General features: G+C 41.4%; 1 protein-coding gene across 13 annotated transcripts in view; it reads right to left on the reverse strand.

The window, feature by feature from the left end:
* EPB41L3 (erythrocyte membrane protein band 4.1 like 3) overlaps nucleotides 1–19,829 on the reverse strand; it is a 356,951-nt gene that overhangs the window by 16,809 nt on the left and 320,313 nt on the right. For all 13 annotated transcript variants that reach the window (XM_033933990.1, XM_033933985.1, XM_033933988.1 and 10 more), the window contains one exon: nucleotides 17,329–17,415. In XM_033933990.1, coding sequence (XP_033789881.1) covers nucleotides 17,329–17,415 — 87 coding nt within the window. The remainder of the gene's footprint in view (nucleotides 1–17,328; nucleotides 17,416–19,829) is intronic.

A 19,829-nucleotide genomic window follows, 5' to 3' on the forward strand; every position in this document is an offset into this window, starting at 1 on the left:
TTTGGAATCCATTTTGTGTCAGTGACCTTCTGTCTGCTTTGTTTTATCTGCATTTTCTTTGTGCAAAGTTTTCTCGCTCCTAGCATCGTGGTGTTAATTGATACCAGATGTGCCTTAGGCTAGCTAGGAAGAAATATCCCAAACTAAGATATAACAGGTATTAAATATGAATGAATCAAGTTATGAATGAATGAAAGGGGCCCCTGGAGTGATTGTGTGACTGTATTGAACAAAAGAATGGGTTTTGAAAAAAACATATTATATATATTTGCAACCTAAAGAAATCCTAAAACAACATCTGGAAATAATTAGCAGTCTCTAGCATAGAAAGGGGGAAAAACAGCCCCTCATTCTCCTCCAAGATAAGGCTTCTGTGTGAAGATCCATGAAATTTGAAACTGTCAGCTTAGGGAGAGCCCTCTTCCTCTAAGGCTGACAAATTTTCAGCACTGTTTGTAGGGTTTAGAACATGTCAGCAGCTTGCCTGACACACAGACAAATTGTCTGAAATAAGTTTTAAGAATGATATAGGAATATTGGAAATGTTATAAAATGTTAATGTATATTCAGAAATGAATGTAAACAAACAAAAGTAATTTCTGAAACTTTTTTCTTTGTCTAACTTTTAAACACCTCCTTTGTTGATTTTTATTGGCTGTCAAACTGATGATGTCATACTGAGCCAAAAGTATATAATAGAGTGTTTTGAGATATTGAGCTGAGCCCGTTATCAGAAGGCCAGCATTTTGGCAACTATAACGACCTCCCACTAATGCAACTGGCTTTGGGATGTCCATGATAGCACAATAGCAACAATAAAATTGAATAGAGCCTTGCATTGGTATCCCATTTCATATTTTTTTGTTATTTACACACCTTGAGCTTACTGAGTGCACGGGCGTCCAAATTCCCATGCTCAGTTTTGAAACAAACGCAAGCAAATTTAAAAATAATTCTTGCCTCCACTGGCAAAAGTTTATAGTAAGGACTTACATGATCTGTTTTTTTCAGTCCAAAAATAAGACGAACATCAGAGTTCTGAATAATGCTCAATCTTTTGATAGTTCTCTTATAGGATCCCAGGTATATTATGTTACAACTAATGTTTAAGCCCGTTACATTAACGGGTGCTAGAATAGATGTGTAGACTTTTAGCACAATGGGTCGCTGAGGCGTTTCTTTCTTACTTTATGTTTTTTATCTCTCTCCCTGCCCCCCTTTCTTTCTGTCTCTGTCCCTTCCCTGGCCCCCTGTCTTACTGTCTCTCTCCCTGGCTGGCTGTCAGTCTTTCTTTGTTTCTGTATCTTCTCCCTTCCTTTTACCTCCCATGTCCCCTGTCCAGCAGTAGCCTTTCTCCCAATCACACCCCTCCCCCCAAAGAAAACCAAGATAGTTTATTGTTCTCAACCAATTAAAACCCTCCCCCCAAATCAAAGCAAGATCGTTTCCTGTCCCCAACAAATCACACCCCTCTCCCCAAATGGAAGCAAGATTGTTCCCTTCCCAACAACCCCCCCTTTACCTAAAGTAATGTAAGATCGTTCACCGATTCCCCAGCACACACACCACCGAAATTAAAGCAAAATATTTCCCTTCCCCAAACAGGCTTATTTGATAAGGGGCTCGGCGCAGGCCACCATGTTGAGACTTGGAAACCGCCTCGCACAGAACGCAACCACGCAGACAATGAGTGTAGGCGTCAGTGACAGCAGGTTACCTCTACCATCGAGGTCGTGCCCCCCAGTGAGGCAGCAGGTATGGCGGCGCTGGGGCAGTGCAGAAGAGGAGGAAGATGGGTCTGTCTCTCTCTTCTCTTCCTTTCCTCCTCCTCCCTCTCCTGCTCCTGCAGTCTCCGGAACCCTCATGTGAAGTTTTCACGAGAGGGATTGCGACAGCGGGGCTGGGGCGGGTGGCAAGGAGGTGCGGCGGGGCTTCTTTTCGGCGTCGGTGAGGAGAGGGATTTTTGTCTGCGCAGGTTCGAGCCTCCGCCGGCCGCCGCCCGGAACACCTTCATCTCGCCAGTCCCACGCAGGAGCAGCGGCCGACCCTCTGCCAAGGCCTTTGGAAGAGTCCTCGGCAGCTCGGAACAGCAAACAGGGCGGTGAGTTTGGTGCAGTTGTAGGCACGCATGCGCACTCATTCCGGCTACGGACATACGGAACACGCAGGTAGGAGTGCGCATACGCCGCTTAGGGTTTTATTATCTAGTCATTAAGCCCATTACATTAACGGGTGCTAGAATATATGTCTGTGTGTCTCCCTCCCACTGACTCTCTCTCTGGCCCCCTTTCTCTGTCTGTCTTTGAGTCTCTCTTTCTTTCTGTCTTCCTCCCTCCCGCTGTCTGTCTGTCATTTTTTCCCATTTCCCTGTGCAGCAGCATTTCCATCCCACTTCCCTGTGCAGCAGCAACAGCATTTCCCTCCTATCCCCTCTTTCCTGTGCAGAAGCAGCAGCGGTATTTTCCTTCCCCTCCAGGTCCCTATGCAGCAGTAGCAGCATTTTCCCCACCCCCCTTTCCCTTCTCTTACCGCGATCTAGCCTGCTCCATTCGGCCTCTTCCCCTTCTTTTACTGCATTGTCCTGCTCAATCTGGCCTGCTCCTGATCCTCCCACCGCTGACAAACCTCCCGGCTCCAGCAGTGTAGGCTGCTTTGCGGCCTTCTACTGCCGATTTACTCTGCCGCGTCTGTCTCTGATGATGTCATCAGAGGCGTGGCAGAGGAAATCGGCAGTAGAAGGGTGCGAAGCAGCGTGTTTAAAGTGCTGCCTACGCTGCTTGAGCCGGGAGGTTTGTGGAGGGTCAACGGGCGGAGCGGGGCTGCTCTCCACTACTCAGTTGCTGCCACTGGAATGCAAACAGAGCCGCTAGTGTGGGGCAGTTGTAGACGTGCATGCACACTCCTTCCGGCCATGGACATACAGAACACGCAGGTAGGAGTGTGCATGCGCTGCTTAGGGTTTTATTATAGAGATAGTCGAGAATACTCAATATCAAAGGTTGAACCAATAATCTAAATGCAAAGAAACATTTTTTAACCAGTGAGTCAATATGTTCATCAAAAGTTAGATGACGGTCTAAGGTAACTCCCAGTATTAATAGTTTCTTTAATTTTAGAATTTGGACTGGCTAGGAATACCTTTGTTTTTTCAGAATTTAGTTTTAATCTGAACGCAGTTGTCCATAGTTCAATCTGGGTAAGTACAAATGAGATATGTTTCTTTATCTCAGTAGAAAGAGAAGTGATGGGAATGATAATAGTAATATCATCTGCATAGATGTAAAATTTCAGGTTTAAGGTGGATAATAGATTTCCCAAGGGAGCAAGATAGATGTTAAATAGTGAGGGTGACAATGGCGAGCCTTGCAGCACTCCACATGGGTTACTCCAAGAAGAATAGTTACTCTCACTATACACTTAATACGATCTTTTCTTTAGGAAACCTTGAAATCAAGTCAGAACATTACCAGAAAGTCCAATTGAATCCAGGCATCTAAGTAATGAGTCTTACTGGAATGGAAACCTTTTGAGTATTGGGCCCTGAATCTTTCAAAAAAGCAGGAATTTCAGCAAGCAGGCCTCAGATGACATAGTAACAAGAAAGCTGTCTATATACTATATAGACTCCTCCCACTGACAAGAGCAGAGAATAAGACTGTTTTAGTAACTTGGCCAGCATCTGAAAAAAGAAAGGCAAAAGCTTTTATTGAAGTACATAATGTATTCTGTTTTAACTTTTAGCCTTTTACTAGGTAGTGCTCAGAGACTACCAGCACAGGGACAAACACACAGAAAGGAAGTAGCATTATCTTCAAAGTGTTAAAATATCTGTTATTTTGAATACCACCTGCACAGTTAAAGAGCTCCCAAGGTTATCTGGGCCACAACAAAGAAAAGGAGAAACTTTTTGTGGACACAAACAGATGTCTCTTGGGTAAATATTTATGTCAGGACTTTTAGGTTTAGCTAGCCAACTAAAGAACTTTAATTTTCAAGCAAAGCAATTCTAGACCTATTTCTTAGAGGAAGCACATGAATTGGTACAGGAGATAATGGTGCTGGGGCTGCTTGATAACAGTGATCATATAACTACTACTACTACTAATTATTTCTATAGTGCTACCAGCCGTATGCAGCGCTGTACAGAGTCACAGAGATGATAGTCCCTGCTCGAAAGAGGTTGCAATCTAAATAGACAAGAAAGAAACATGATGTCATGGATACAGTTAAGGGGAACAATTAATCTGTTGACTGGGTTGGTGGGCAGTGGGTAGGGTTATGGATTGAAAGCTATATCAAAAAGGTGGGATTTTAGTCTGCTTTTAAACAAGGTAAGGGAATGGAGTTTGGCAGAGAAACTCGGGTAATTTATTCTAGGAACGAAGTCTGGAATTGGCAGTGGAGGAGAAGGGTACAGCTAAGAGCAGCTTATCTGAAGAATGGAGTCCTTTGGGAGGTGTATAAAGAGAGAGAAGAGAGTTGAGATATTTAGGGGCAGCAGAATGAACACACTTGTAGGTCAGCAATAAGAGCTTGAACTGTATGCGTATAGGGAGCCAGTGAAGTGATTTATGGAGAGGGGTGGTGACATAAGTGTAGCGAGGTTGGTAGAAGATGATCAGATTTGATATAATCCCTGGAATAAGTTCACACAGGAAATCCAATACAACAACATTTAACTTTAAAAAGGAGACTATGATAACATGAGGAGAACGGTAACAAAAAATAAAACAAAGGTAAAAAATTTACATCAGGTGTGGATGCTATTCAAAAATACCATCCTGGAAGTCCTGACTAGATATATTCTATATATTTAAAAAAGGAGGAAGGAAGACCAAATGGCAACTAGCGTGGTTAACGAGTGAGGAGAATGAAGCTATTAGATACAAAAGAGAATCCTTCAGAAAATGGCTGAAGGATTTGACTGATGATAATTGTAAACAAGGAATGGCAATCAAATGCAAGGCACTAATAAGTAAGAAAAAGGCATTAATAAGGAAGAGAGGATTGCCCTGGAAGCAAAAACACAATGTAAAAACTTTTTTAGGTATATTAAAAAGCAAGAAACCGGGAAGAGAATTGATTGGACCACTAGACGGCTGAGGAATAAAAGGGGCTCTCAGGGAAGACAAGGCCATAGTGGAGAGATTAAATGAATTCTTTGCTTCACCAAGGAAGATGTGGGGGAGTTACTAATGCCAGATGAATAAGAGAAATTCAAAACAAATCTTTGTAACACTGGAAGATGTAATAGGTTAATTTAACAAACTAAACAGTAGCAAATCGCCTGGACCAGACGGTATATATCCCTGACTGCTGATAAAATTGAAAATGAACTTGCATAACTCGTTAGTAATTTTTCCCTAAAATCCAACATAGTACCGGAAGACTGGAGGGTGGCCATTGTGATACCATTTTAAAAAAAAGTGTTCCAGAGGTGATCTGAACAATTATAGACCTGTGAGTTTGACGTTGATGCTGGGCAAAATGGTAGAGATTATTATATAGAACAAAATGACAGAACATATACATAAATTTATCCAAACGGAACTCAATTTTTATATATAAATGTTCTTGTGAGGATCACCAAACTCTGACCAAGATATATACCAAGCTCAGTATATATCTCAAACTCCTCACCTCCAATATATAATCCCCAGCTCCTCAGAAGTACCACCTGGGCTAAAAAGTTTTCACTACCCTAGGCTTTATGTACTGCCTCCTCACTGGGGCCGCTATCAATTTTTACTAACAAACTTTACTTTTAAATTAAAATTTGTTATTTAACAACCCTTCCAGCATATTTCAAGGATACTTAGCTTTTAATTGTGGTCTTCTTTTCAGGGAAATAGGAGCAAAGTGATGAATGTGGGAAAGAGAAACCCCAACTATAGCTATGTGATGCAGGGTTCCACGTTAGGAGTCACTGCCCATTCAAAAGATCTAGATGTCATTGTTGAGAATACATTGAAGCCCTCAACTCACTGTGCAGAGATGGCTAAGAAAGCAAATAGAATGTTAGGAATTATCAGGAAAGGAATGGACAACAAAGCTGAAAATGTTATAATGCCCTTGTATCACTCTATGCTACTGCTGCACCTTGAATACTATGTGCAATTATGGTCGCTGTATCTTAAAAAATATATAGCAGAATTAGAAAAGGTACAGAGAAGGGCAACAAAAATGATAAAAGGGATGAGATGACTTTCCTATTAGGAAAGGCTAAAGTAGCTAGGGCTTTTCAGCTTGGAGCTCAGGGGTGATATGATATAGGTCTATAAAATAATAAATGGAGTGGAAAGGGTAGATATGAATCACTTGTTTAGTCTTTCCAAAAATACTAGGACTAGGGGGCATGCTATGAAGCTACTAAGTAGTAGATTTAAAACAAACTGGAGAAAATATTTCTTCACACAATATGAAATTAAACTCTAATTTGTTGCCAGAGAATGTGAAATCAGTTAGCTTAGCGGGGTTTAAGAAAGGTTTGGATAATTTTCTAAGAGAAGTCCATAGGCCATTATTGAGATGACTTGGGTAAATCCACTGCTTATTCCTAGGATAAGCAGCATAAAATCGGTTTTATTACTTGGGATCTAGCTAGGTACAGGACCTGGGTTGGCCACTATTAAAAACAGGGTACAGGGCTTGATGGACCTTTGGTCTGTCCCAGTATTGTAATTCTTATGTATGAGATATAGAAGTTCATTGTCAAAGCACTTAGACTCACAAAGTACCATAGTACCCTATGATACATTGTGCATATAAGTGCTTGAAAATGTGTACCTTATACCTTGTTCTCTTTTGTGTAAGTGCTTGTTTACTCCTGTTATTTAAGTTAACTCCACTTGAATTATAGTAATGTTATTAGAGTGAGTGAATTACCAGGTTGTCTTTCTGATAATTTTTTTTTTTCCTTGTGTATTTACAAACTGGTACAAATTCCTTATTTGTTACATAACATATCTTTCAACCCCTCCCCTGTCACACCACAGTCAACATCTCCCTTACCTAGTTATTATGTAATTAGTGAACGGCCCCAAAGTTGATTCTGTGGCACCTCATGGAGAACAGAATTACAGTAGCATTAAAAAGGGACCAGTAAGCATAGAGAAGTTTCATGAAAATAAAGGAACAAGCTTCCCGGATCCATCTCAGTGTAAAAAGAATGCTTAACGGGGCGTCACGTGCCTGCGCTCAGGGGCGTCACGTGCCTGCGCTCAAGATGGCCGCTTAGCACGCTTCCTCCGTTACAGCCCGGCTTCAAAATTACAATTTCGGCCCCGGAGAGAAAACCCACAGGTCAGAAACTAATTTTACCCGCAATCGGAATGTCCTCTAAACCCTCTAGAGCTGACGCTGCGCCGTCCATGAGCTCGGCGGCCGCACATCCAGCACCTAAGCGGACGAAACACGAGCCGCCCTCCCCAGCGAAGGCCTCTCAAACAATCGCAGCCGAAAACAGCACCTCTATCTCTCAGGATCTTCAGATTCTGAGAGATCTAATGCAAGAAAACCTCGCCGCCACAGCCGACATTAAAAACGAGATGAGTAACATTATGACTCAGTTAAAGCAGCAAAATGCACGCATCGATCTTACGGAGGAGCGTCTCGATGCACATGACTCTCAGTACACAGAAATCCGGCGTGATCTGCTGAAAGTTACTGCCTTGCAAAAAGACCTGGAAGATATTTCTAATAGAATGAGAAGGAGCAATGTGCGTCTCATTGGACTCCCTGAATCCACTGAGGGGTCAGACTTGCTGAAATTTCTACATTCATTCATACCATCCACACTGAAGCTCAAATTTCAACCTGATCTGGAAATTGAACGGGCACACAGGGTCCCCTCAGGCCCTCCAATTCCATCCAAACCACCGAGACCTATAGTTATGAAACTCCTGCACTACACACAGGCTATACAAATCTTACAAGCAGCCAAATCATCTCCTGCTCTGTCTACAGAAGGCAAAAGATTATTATTTGTTCCTGATGTCTCCAAAACCACAGCACAAAAAAGGAAAGCATTCCTCGCTATGCGTCCTCAGTTAAAAAATATTGGAGCGCAGTATGGATTATTTTATCCGGCCAGAATGCGGGTGACGTACCACAACATCACTAAAAACTTTGATGAACCCATTGCCCTGCAACAATTTTTGGATGACACTGTAGGAGCTATGACCTGAACCAATCTGACTAAATATACCATCTTTCATATTCTCTCTGGAGCTGTGTTCACCTTCATATTAAAAACACCGGGCTCTTGGGAGGAAGAAGCTGAGATCCTCTTGACAGCATGGGATCCCAACTCTGGTTCCTTGTTTGTTCATTGTCTGCTTACAGGTCAAGTATGAATCATTACTTTTATTTATTTTCTTCTTTAATTTTTCAACATTATCATCCTTTCATGGAAGCCAATCAACGTCTCTTCTATTCCCGATATTGGTACACTATTTCAACTATTCTGAGGATTCAATCTCTTTTTCCAAATGACTGACATTCATTTGATAACTCTTAATGTCAAGGGCATCAACAGCCCCATCAAAAGAAAAAAAATTTTACACTATCTAAAGCACCTTAATGCAGACATATGCCTTCTTCAAGAGACTCACCTTAGTGGGGAGGAAGCTCAAAAACTTTCCGGCGGCTGGGTCCAACATTGCTTTGCAGCACCTGCCCTAAATAAGAAAAATGGGGTTGTTACCCTGATGAAAAAATCGTTAAACTTCCAACTCTCTTCCCATCTTTTTGACCCCGGTGGACGATGGTCTCTGATCGAAGGTTCTATCTCAGGGAAACCCCTGAAGATACTTAACATCTATGCCCCGAATGCAGATGACCCTACCTTCTTTCATCACTTCCGAACCGTGTGTTCTTCTTCTCTCACATCAGACACCATTGTTGCTGGAGACTTCAATTTCCCACTAGATCCATTCATAGACATATCGTCCACTTGCCGTCCGGCCAAACTCAGAGTTCGATCTGAAGTTATCAAATTGATGGATTCCTATGGCTGGACAGACATATGGAGAATTTTTCATCCCACTGACAAAGACTTCACTTTCTACTCAGCACCGCATCAATCATTCTCTAGGATTGATTATATCCTGGGATCCAAGGATCTGGTTAACCTCGTAACTTCATCACAGATCCATGATATTACTATCTCAGATCATGCAGCGGTCTCCTGTACTTTTAACTGGTCCTCCATGTCCAAATCTAGACACTGGAAATTGAACAACTTTCTGCTCCAAGATGAGTCCTTCCTCTCCCATATTAATAAGGAATCAAATGCCTTTTTCGACACAAACATTTCTGCAGATATGGAATTTTCCATCATCTGGGAAACGTATAAAGCATGGCTCCGAGGTGAAACTATCAGTTACTCTGCCCATCAACTAAAGAAGAGAAAATCCACTTTGCATCAATTGGAACTTGACATACATTCATATGAGACTCATCTCTATGACCATCATGATCCTTCTCTATACAAACAACTACAACAACTTAAATTTCAATACAATGAAATCTTTAGTTCCCTTGCTTCAGCTACGATTTTCCGTCGTTCAGCCACCTATTATGCTTCCTCCAATAAAGCGGGTCATTTACTGGCCACCTACCTCAAGGGACGCCGATCCAAGCACCGCATCACACACATCAAATCGAGCAACGGACTACTACACACAACTACCAAAGACATATTAGAAGATTTCCGTTCCTTCTATGCTGACCTATACACCTCTGAATCTACCTCGTCGGCAGAAACTATTCAAAAATTCCTTCATTCACTTGATCTACCCTCCCTTACTGATTCTCAACAGGAGTCTCTCTCCCAACCAATTTCTCTTGAAGAAATCAACCGAGCCATCACTTCACTTTCAAATGCTAAATCTCCTGGCCCAGATGGTCTCACAGCGGAATTCTACAAATCATTCGCTCCTCTCTTGACACCTCATCTTCTCTCTTATTTCCAAAGTCTCCTGGCAAACCCTTCTCAACTGCACCGTTTCCTGGAAGCAAATATTGTTGTTCTACCAAAACCGAATAGAGAACATCAACTTGTTAAGAACTACCGTCCTATATCATTATTGAACCTGGATTACAAACTGTATGCTAAAATATTAGTATTTAGAATGGAAAATGTTATATCAAATCTTATACATAGAGATCAAGTTGGTTTCCTGAAGGGTAGATATGGAGCTGATAATACCAGGCTTTTATGCCATGTACTTCACTCCACTCTGTCGAACACCAGTTCCTCAGCATTAGTCTCCCTTGATGCGGAGAAGGCGTTCGACAGGGTGGAATGGCCTTACTTATTTGCTGTACTTTCAAAATTTGGTTTTCCAAAACCCTTCCTACATATGATATCTCTTTTATACAACTCTCCTACTGCTAGAATCATAGTAAATGATGACACTACACCGCCATTTACACTCTGTAGAGGCACCCGGCAGGGATGCCCCATATCCCCACTTTTGTTCAACCTCGCTCTTGAACCTCTGCTTACGGCTATTAGAAATTCACCAGATATTAAGGGTATCACCATTGCTAACATAGAATTTAAGATATCGGCCTATGCCGACGACGTCTTGCTGTATCTTTCAGACCCGGAGACCTCATTATCTGCACTAATTCAACTGATTAATTTCTTCTCCACTCTCTCAGGTTACAAAATTAACTGGGACAAAACTGAACTTATGCCTCTAAATGACTCCTGTGTTCCTTTTCATATTCCTTCACAACCGCTCACGTGGATTACCTCGGGGATTAAGTATCTGGGTCTAACATTTGATAGGGATCTAAAATCCACTGCACAAACAATCTCCTCTAAACTCATTACTCAGATTAAAACCACTCTCTCAGCATGGTCTCCGCTTCACTTATCTTGGTGGGGTAGATTGGATACTATTAAAATGATGGTGGTCCCCAAGATTACATACATATGTAATATGTTTCCCCTTATGTTTCCTCCTTCCTTCTACAAACAGATGGAATCCACACTATCTCACTTCCTCTGGAATGATAAACCTCATAGAATTTCTATTCAAAAATTGAAAGCTCCATCTCACTTAGGCGGTGTCAATTTTCCTGACCTCAAATACTACCACCAAGCATTTCTCCTTCGTCAAGGAGCTGAATGGATTCCCTCCTCTTCTTCACTAGACATACCCAATTGGTTACGACTGGAATCTTCTCTGGCACTTCCTTTCCCCCTTTTTAGATTGATGGGCACAACTAACCCTCCTCAGTTGATCAAAAATCCCATCATGTGGGCCACTTATAAAGTCCTTACTGACCTAGATCAGCAATTAGAAACACCATGGAACAAATCTGCCTATTGTCCCATTTGGTTTAATAAACTCATCAAAATTGATGGTCAATCTATTTCTTGGCCTTTTTGGTATAACCAAGGTATATGGGATATAGGATCCATTTGCCATATGAACGGGTCTTTCCTTACTTTCTATGAACTCCTGACCGATTTTGCAATCAAAGAAACAAATTTTTACCGCTGGCTGCAATTAAAATCTTCGGTAAGAAAAGCCGGACTTGACTCAGTAGTTCTCTCGCCTATCCCTACTTTAGTTACCCTCTCCAAACAATTTTTAGCGCTGGGCCATACAGCCTCTCATTTCTATAAACATCTAAAATCTCTCACGCCATTCCCATTGTCCTCCCTACAATCTGCTTGGGAATCTGACCTAGATATTTCAATTTCTGACGAGGCATGGGCATACATATTTAAATCTACCTTTCACACGTCTCGCTCCGCCTCCATTCTTCAACAATCATTCTTCTTACTTCATAGAGCCACTTGGACCCCCATAAGATCTCACCGTATTAATCCCTCCTTCTCCAAGAATTGTTGGACATGCAATTTATCTGATGGCACTCTGAAGCATCTTCTCTTCTCCTGCTCCTCCATCAACTCTTTCTGGTCCTCCGTATGGGGTACGATACGTTCTATATTTCATATAGACATTCCCTTGACATATCAAATGCTTCTACTGAAGTCTTTCTCATTAAACGACATAATACCTGAATCAGATTATTTCCTGTTGGACCTCTTACTCTCCCTAGCCCTTAAGGTTCTCTTGTCTTCCTGGAAAGACTTATCTAAAGCCTCATATTCTCAATGGTGGAACTTGGTTTGCCTTACTTACCGGTCTGAAACATACTTAGCTAAGGCCTCTAACAAGTTTCTCCATTCCCAATCCAAATGGAACTCATTAAAGCTATATTTGCGCCCCAATCAATCTTGATATCCTTGCTTCCATATAGTAATGCTTTTTATTTAATTTTTCTCATTTCTATCGCAACTATTTGTGTTATATTTATATATATTGTTTTAAAGAAGATGATTTATTTATTCAGATTACATTGATGTAAGACATTTTTGTTATTTTACTTTGATTCATGCTTGCCTCCAATTCTTCTGGATGTTAATATTAGATATAAGGTGCACTACTACTTTGTTTATACGATGATTACTGATGTTATGTCTTATAACCATCTAATTATGCATCTGCTCACTTTACTGTTTGACTGTACCTCTCATTCACTATGTTTTGTTATATGCATCCATATTTTGTATCTTGAAAAAAATTTCAATAAACAAACCTTGACAAAAAAAAAAAAAAAAAAAAAGAATGCTTAACCACTAAGGAAATATGGTTTACAAATATCAGATAGTTGTCAATCAACTCTAAGAATACCCATTATATCCTCAAGCAGACTGTACACTATGGATCGTAAAGAGGAGAGTTAAATCATGGGAACCAATCTGAGGGAAAAAATAGAGCAAGTGTATTAGCGGGATTCAATTTCAGTCCATTTAGAGCAATCCAATCAGCGAAAGCAGTTAAGCTTATTTAAAGTTTCAGTAATTATGTGTGAGGTGCAAGCTTCAAGGGGAAACCAAAATTGGATATCATCTGCATAAATTAAAAATGTAATCCTAAGAGTCTACAAGAGAAAGACAAGTGGTGATAGAATTATGTTAAAAAGAATGGGTCCGCTTTCCCCAATTTTGTTCAATCTTTATATGACAACTTTGAATATTTATAAGCTGTCTGCGTGGGAAACGCTTTTTACTTATGCGGATGACATTTTTATACTGATTGAGTTTGATCCAAATATTACCAATTTAACTTTTAAAATAAATCACTGTATCTCTAAACTTCAAACTTGGTCTATGTCCGTCCAGATGAAGCTAAATGCAGCTAAAACTAAGCTTCTGTGGTTAGGCCCAAAATTGGATCATCTTCCTTCCACTGTACTTTTGGATTCTGGAGCCTCTCTACAAATTGAGTTCTCTTCTAAGATTTTGGGAATACTTTTTGATTCTTCTCTTACTTTTAAGGACCAAATAAACTCTCTGGTTAAGAAATGTTTTTTCAGCTTACGAATGTTGAGGAAGGTCAGATCTCTTTTCATCAACGTCATTTTTCTGTTTTGGTCCAATCTATTATGTTATGTAACGCCATTTATTTTGGCATCACTAAGAACTGCCTTCAAAGACTACAATTTATTCAAACTACCGCCGTGAAGTTGATCTATGGAAAGAGCAAATTCGACCACGTGACTCCTTTGCTTTTCTCTCTCCATTGGCTCCCAGTTTATTTTAGAATTCAGTTTAAGTGTTTATGTATTGTTTTAAAGATTTTACATGGTATCTTTGCTCCTCTTGTTCCTCTGCTATGGAATGTCTATAGATTTTCATATGCAAGAGGTATTCATCGATTTAAACTTTCTCTTCCTTCATTCTTCATTTTATTCACATCATCCGGCGTGTCTATTCTATTGCAGATTTTGGTATCATCAGCAAAGAGGCAAATCTTACCCGACAACCCTTCAGCAATATCATTTATAAAAATGATAGAGATGTTTAAATATCTCTTTGACGTTAATGTACAGGAGATGAGTCTTTTTCAAATGAAGGAAAACTCTGGAAAGAGTTGAAGTTAAGAGGTGATAGGCTCGGGAATAATCTAAGGCAGGGGTGCCCAACGCGTCGATCGCGATCGACAGGTCGTTCGCTCAGGCGACCCCAGTCGATCACACAGCAGGTTCCCTTCTTCCCTTCTCTTTTTTTCCCCTCCTGACTGGCCCGCCTCTTAAAGAACGCTGGCCAATCAGAGTGCTGGAAGGGCGGGGTGAAGGTCGGTGGGGGACAGAGCTCAGCGCATCACAAGAAATAGAAGCGCCTGTAATGATTGAGGTAAGAGCGAGGCCTAATGCTGCCCGATATACAATTTTAAAACCCCCAAAATCGGCCTCCCAATCAGTGGCGTACCGAGGTGGGGCGGTCCGCCCCCGCCCCGGGTGCACGGCTTGGAGGGATGCACAGCCGTCCGGGTCCTCCTGCCCTTCCTTTCCACCGATCTGCACACGGGGCTCGCACCCGCCGCCCAAATGGTGCTGTTGGTTATCGTGAGATTCGCGGGAGTTGACGGCACCATTCGAGCGTCGGCGCGGGACCAGGCAGGCGCAAGCCCCGAGCGCGGACCGGGGGAAAAGAAAGGCAGGATGACCCTGACCTGGCCGGCTGTGCACCCCTCCAAGCCGTGCACCCGGGCGGATTGTCCCCCTTCTAAATCCATTGTACTTGTCTTTTATTCAGTTCCACTAATGAGCATTGTGACAGGCAGTTCTTATGGGGCAGTTCTTGGAAGTATTTCTTTGTTTTTCTGTGCCTAAGTATTCTATTAATTTAACTTCCTTATTCCTGTGGGGATCTCCAAAGGGGACGAATGGGAGACGGCCGGTGGCAGGTGGTACTTTAGCAATTCTTACAGGTTGCCATAGGCCTCAGGAGCTGTCTTCCCTCTGCCGTGGTCCTGCCCCTCCTCTAAGTCAGAGACAGGCTTGGGGCAGAGGGAAGACAGCTCCTGAGGCCTATGGCAACCTGCAAGGATCGCTAAAGTACCAGCGATCCTCTCTGCAGACTGCTCCCTGCTGGAATTAGGTAAATGGATGTGGGTAGGGTAGGCCTTCGGGGGGGGGGGGGGGGGGGGAGTGCAGTCCTTCAAGGAGTAGTGCAGGCCTTCAGGAGGGGAGTCAACCTTTGAGGGGGAATGTGCAGACCTTCAGGGGGGGTCAGGCCTTCGGGGGAGGGGGGCTGTATAATAAAAAAATATTTGAACATAAATACAAAGTACACTCGGTGTGTGTATATATATATATATATATATATATATATATATATATATATATATATATAAATAAATATATATATGTTTAGCATTTTTATTGTTGGTAGATCATTTTGACTTGGTTATTTTAAAAGTAGCTCGCAAGCCCAAAAAGTGTGGGCACCCCTGATCTAAGGAAATACTTCTTTACAGAAAGGGTGGTAGATGCAAGGAATAGTCTCCCAGTAGAGACAAAGTCTGTCTGAATTCAAGAAGATTGTCAGAAGCTAACCATATAAAAAGAAAGCATGATGCAGGTGCCCCCATGTCAGGGCCTGCTTCATCCAGGGCAAAAGGAGACTAGAAAAAACACTAACAACAAAAAGAAGGTAGGTCAAGTCCCATATATAACACAACTCTATAGGGTCATTGGGTTCTGCTCATCCTGTTGCATAATACCTCAAAAAGAGAAACCACAGAGAAGGGCACAGCTTTGATGACCTGGATGTCAAACCTGGGGAGGGCAGACTAAATGATCAACTTCCTTTTCTTTTGACACTAGGCAGGGACAGATTTACTTCTGTTCGTCAGCTACACCACAAATGTCTATGTAATAATCTGCATGAGATTCATCTACTATTTTCAATGTTCACATATTGCTGGGATTGCAATAAAGCTCTGGTATTCCAGATATTTTGTTTCCTTGTATTCCACCATACAATATTCACTCAACCTGACAACTACTTGAATTATGCATGACCTCCTCCAAAATAACTGTGAATTATAATACGCATAGCATAAAAGCATATTACCACTAGCTGCACAAGCTTTCCACCATAATGCTAGAGAGAACCAAGAGAAGAACGATTTGCTTCTTCATAACACTAATAAATTAAGGAGTCAATATTTCAAGTGCCAGTGAGAAGGATATTCAGTTGCACTTACCAGTGCTGATGAATATTCCTTTTGCCTTGACACTATCTGGACAGTGCTGGTGCAGTCAATGGACAGAGCTAGAGGTTATCCGGTTTGCCGCCATTTTCAGACAAGTAACCAGATAACTATCCCGATAAAGTTAAGGTAGCAAAAAAGGTTACAGTGCTGAATATTCAGTTTCACTTTAACTTTGGCAGCTGGATTTTGACTAAATGCTTATTGCTGTGGTTTAGTACCAACCCCTATGCATTCGCATATTACTCACACTCAACTGCATATAATTAAAAAAAAAAAAAATAACACAATAGGATCCCAAAACAGTTCACAATTTAAAACTTTAAAAGCATGCATGCAGCCACGCTGGACTGGGAATTTTAGTGCCTGACATGTGACAGCATCCAGGGGATCAATGCTGTGAATACTGTTACCCAATTATCACACAGTCCAATGAGCAACTTACAAACTTTTGGATAGTTTAACACTTTATGAACCAATCTATGGCTTATACACTCCTCCCTCAATATTCGCGGGGGTTAGGAGCAGAGTTGGCCCACGAATATTGAAAATTCATGAATAACTTTTGGGCCAACTCTGACCCAACCCCGCCTCCCTCCCACCTTCCCCCCGGCATCCCAGACCTTACCTGGTGGTCTAGCGGTCTTTCGGGACAGAAGCGATCTTTATACGCTCCTGCCCCGTGCAGATGACTCATCCAAAATGGCTGCCGTGAGTTCCTATAGTCTCATGAGACTACAACAGGAACTCACGGCAGCCATCTTGGATGAGTGATCTGCATTGGGCAGGAGATTAGGAAAATCGCTCCTGCCCCAAAAGACCGTTAGACCACCAGGTAAGGTCCAGGAGGGAGGTAGGGGTGATTCCGGTTTTAGGAAATCACAAATAATCAAAATTGTGAGTCCTAAAACCATGAATCTGGAGGAGGAAGTGTATCTCAAAATGAGGCTTTCCTTCCACTAACTCTGAAACATGGGTCCATGCACTCTGCTGCTTCTCTTGCTTATAAGCAGTAAGGGCAGCTGCAATAGCAATCACTTCTTCCTGTTTGGTTACAGCTTTTTTGGGCTTCTCAGTTTTTTCCTTAATTACTGCCTCATTTGCTTTTATGCAAGAAGCAGAAGCAGGTAGAACCTGGGCTGTAGCCTCTAGCTGCACATCAGCCAGCTTAGCAGCCTTACTGCATTGCATGAACATTCACCACACGCCGCTCTTCGACTAACATAATCCCTTCAACAACCTTCTCCGTAATCTCCTGTTGCCGGAGCTCCTGCTGGACTTCACTGCTGGTCGTCTCCCACGTGCTTTTCGCTTCCATTTTTAATTTCTGTGAAGAAATAAAAACAAAAGCACACATTTTAGGTGGCACAGCACAATAAAGTATCAGAGATGATCAAAAGCTCGAGTTGCAATGAAACTGTGAAACCTTCACAATTATTCCCCCAAATTACTTGTAAGGCGCCTCAAATATTGTTCAATCATCAGCGGGGAAACCAAATAATTGGCAAAATATTAGTGAGGGTGAACAGAAATGATGATGTTCCAAAGTAGAAAAAGTCACTCCTGTATAAGGAATTCAAATGGTTTCACAATAATCTTGTTGTGGTTTGCGGTGAGGGCATGGGGTTTGTATGTGTCTGTTTGGAGGGGATTGTTATCTCAAAATGTCAATTGCGATGGGCATCCATCCATGGAGGTTTTTTGTGATGAGCACCATTTGCTGTACTAGTCTCCTGTGTTGTTTTCTGGCTGCTCTGTTTTATGATTCTTCTGATCATGGTTGTTTGTTCTTTTGCAGTTGTTAATAAAGATAATTTACAAAAAAAAAAAAAAAAAAAGAATTTTAATTTCAAAAAAATATGCTCAGAGGCTTGAAGGCAAAAAACAAGGTCGAACCCCAAGAATATCGCCTCTCCACCCTGTCATTGCATATGTTTAAATAGTTTTGAGAAACATTTTGTTCGCTGCATCACACAAGTCAACTTATCTTGACAAGGTAAGTTCTTTGTTACTTGTGTTTATAGTAGGAAAAAGTTGACTGTGTGATGCAGCAAAGAAAATGTTTTTTCAAAACTATTTAAACATATGCAATGACTGGGTGGTGAGGCGATATTCTTGGGGTTCGCCCCTTGTTTTTGCCTTCAAGCCTCTGAGCATATTTTTTGATATTAAAATTCTTTTTTCAAATATAAATGATTATTATGATGAAAACATTTGAATTCCTTATACAGGAGTGACTTTTTCTACTGTGGTGCCTCAAATATGGTTGGCATCTCGCTGGTTGTGAGACCAACCAGAAAATTCAGGTGCATTTATAGCACTTTAGTTTTCATGTTTTCACTGGGGTACTGCACTTCCACTCTTTTGAAATGTACCACCACATACCGTGAGCAATGAAATTAAAAGTGCACTGAAGCCTCCTATCTTTTATTGGTCCAGACTATCTATCTATCCACACACACATACACAATGTTAAAGCTGTAGCTGAAAAAAAATGTGCATGAGCTCAGTATCACTGAAAAAAAGGCAATATATCAAATCAAAGGGCATCATTATTTATCTTTTACAAATAAATGTGCCTTTAATCATACTCCCAATTTATTTTGGTTGCCACCCTATCTTCTTGCCCCAGTCAGGACCGAGTTTCAGTTACTATAGCCTGACAAACATCTTTGATGGCCAGTTGAAATCGGGATACAATTGCTCCCAGATGCCAGGCTGCAAGGAAGAGACTGCTTTTAGGAGCCACCATGGTGTAATTGCTTGCGAACCATCAAAGATGCAGGCTCTACTAGAATATATCTGATCAGGACAAAAAGATATAGCAAAACAACAGGGCAAGCTGTTTTGGGAGAAAGTGGTTTAGGAAGGTCGATGGGGGGATAGCACAGCAAGACCACCATCACAACAAAAAGAGCAGTTTGCCTTGTACAGGGGAAGATATTGCACTGACCAACTTTACATGTGTCTTTCTCCCTGTAATGCAGTTTCCCTTCACTTTCAGACTTTAAAAGTCATATTCTAAAATTTAAAATAATGGTAATTTTGTATTTGAAAACATAACACATTAAATATTTGAATATTACTCTCTCAGCTAAACTACTGAAATATTAGTTATATAGGCTGCATTAAATTTTTGTTTAAAAAGTGGCAAACACTGCAAAATGGTACTACTATTTATCATTTCTATAGTGGTGAAAAGCGTACACAGTGCTGTACATTCAATAGATGATCCCTGCTCAGAAAAGCTTACATGGGGGAGGGGTTGGGGGAGTATCTTGCAGAGAATGATACGATAGATAAGTAATTTTATTTTGAGTGGGAGTTGTGATTGAAAGCAGCATCAAAAAAGTGGACTTTTAGCTTGGATTGAATACTTCTAGAATCAACACTTGACGTAAAGACTCAGGCAGTTTGTTCCATGCATATGGCACAGCAAGATAGAAAGGACAAAGTCTGGAGCAGGCAGTGGAGGAGAAGGGGAACATTGCATATCTTTGAACACTATTTTAATTAATTCATCTAGGTGTTTATCTTGTAAGGCGTATGGGGACAGACAAAGATCTCAATATGTATACTTTGGAGGAAAGGGGAGATATGATAGGAAGCTCTGGAATGAGAGGGCATAGGATGAAGTTGAGAGGTGATAGGCTCAGGAGTAATCAAAGGAAATACTTTTTTACAGAAAGGGTGGTAGATGTGTGGAACAGTCAGTGGAGACAGAGACTGTGTCTGAATTCA

This window comes from Geotrypetes seraphini, chromosome 2 (assembly GCF_902459505.1).
Source record: "Geotrypetes seraphini chromosome 2, aGeoSer1.1, whole genome shotgun sequence".
Classification (NCBI taxonomy): domain Eukaryota; kingdom Metazoa; phylum Chordata; class Amphibia; order Gymnophiona; family Dermophiidae; genus Geotrypetes; species Geotrypetes seraphini.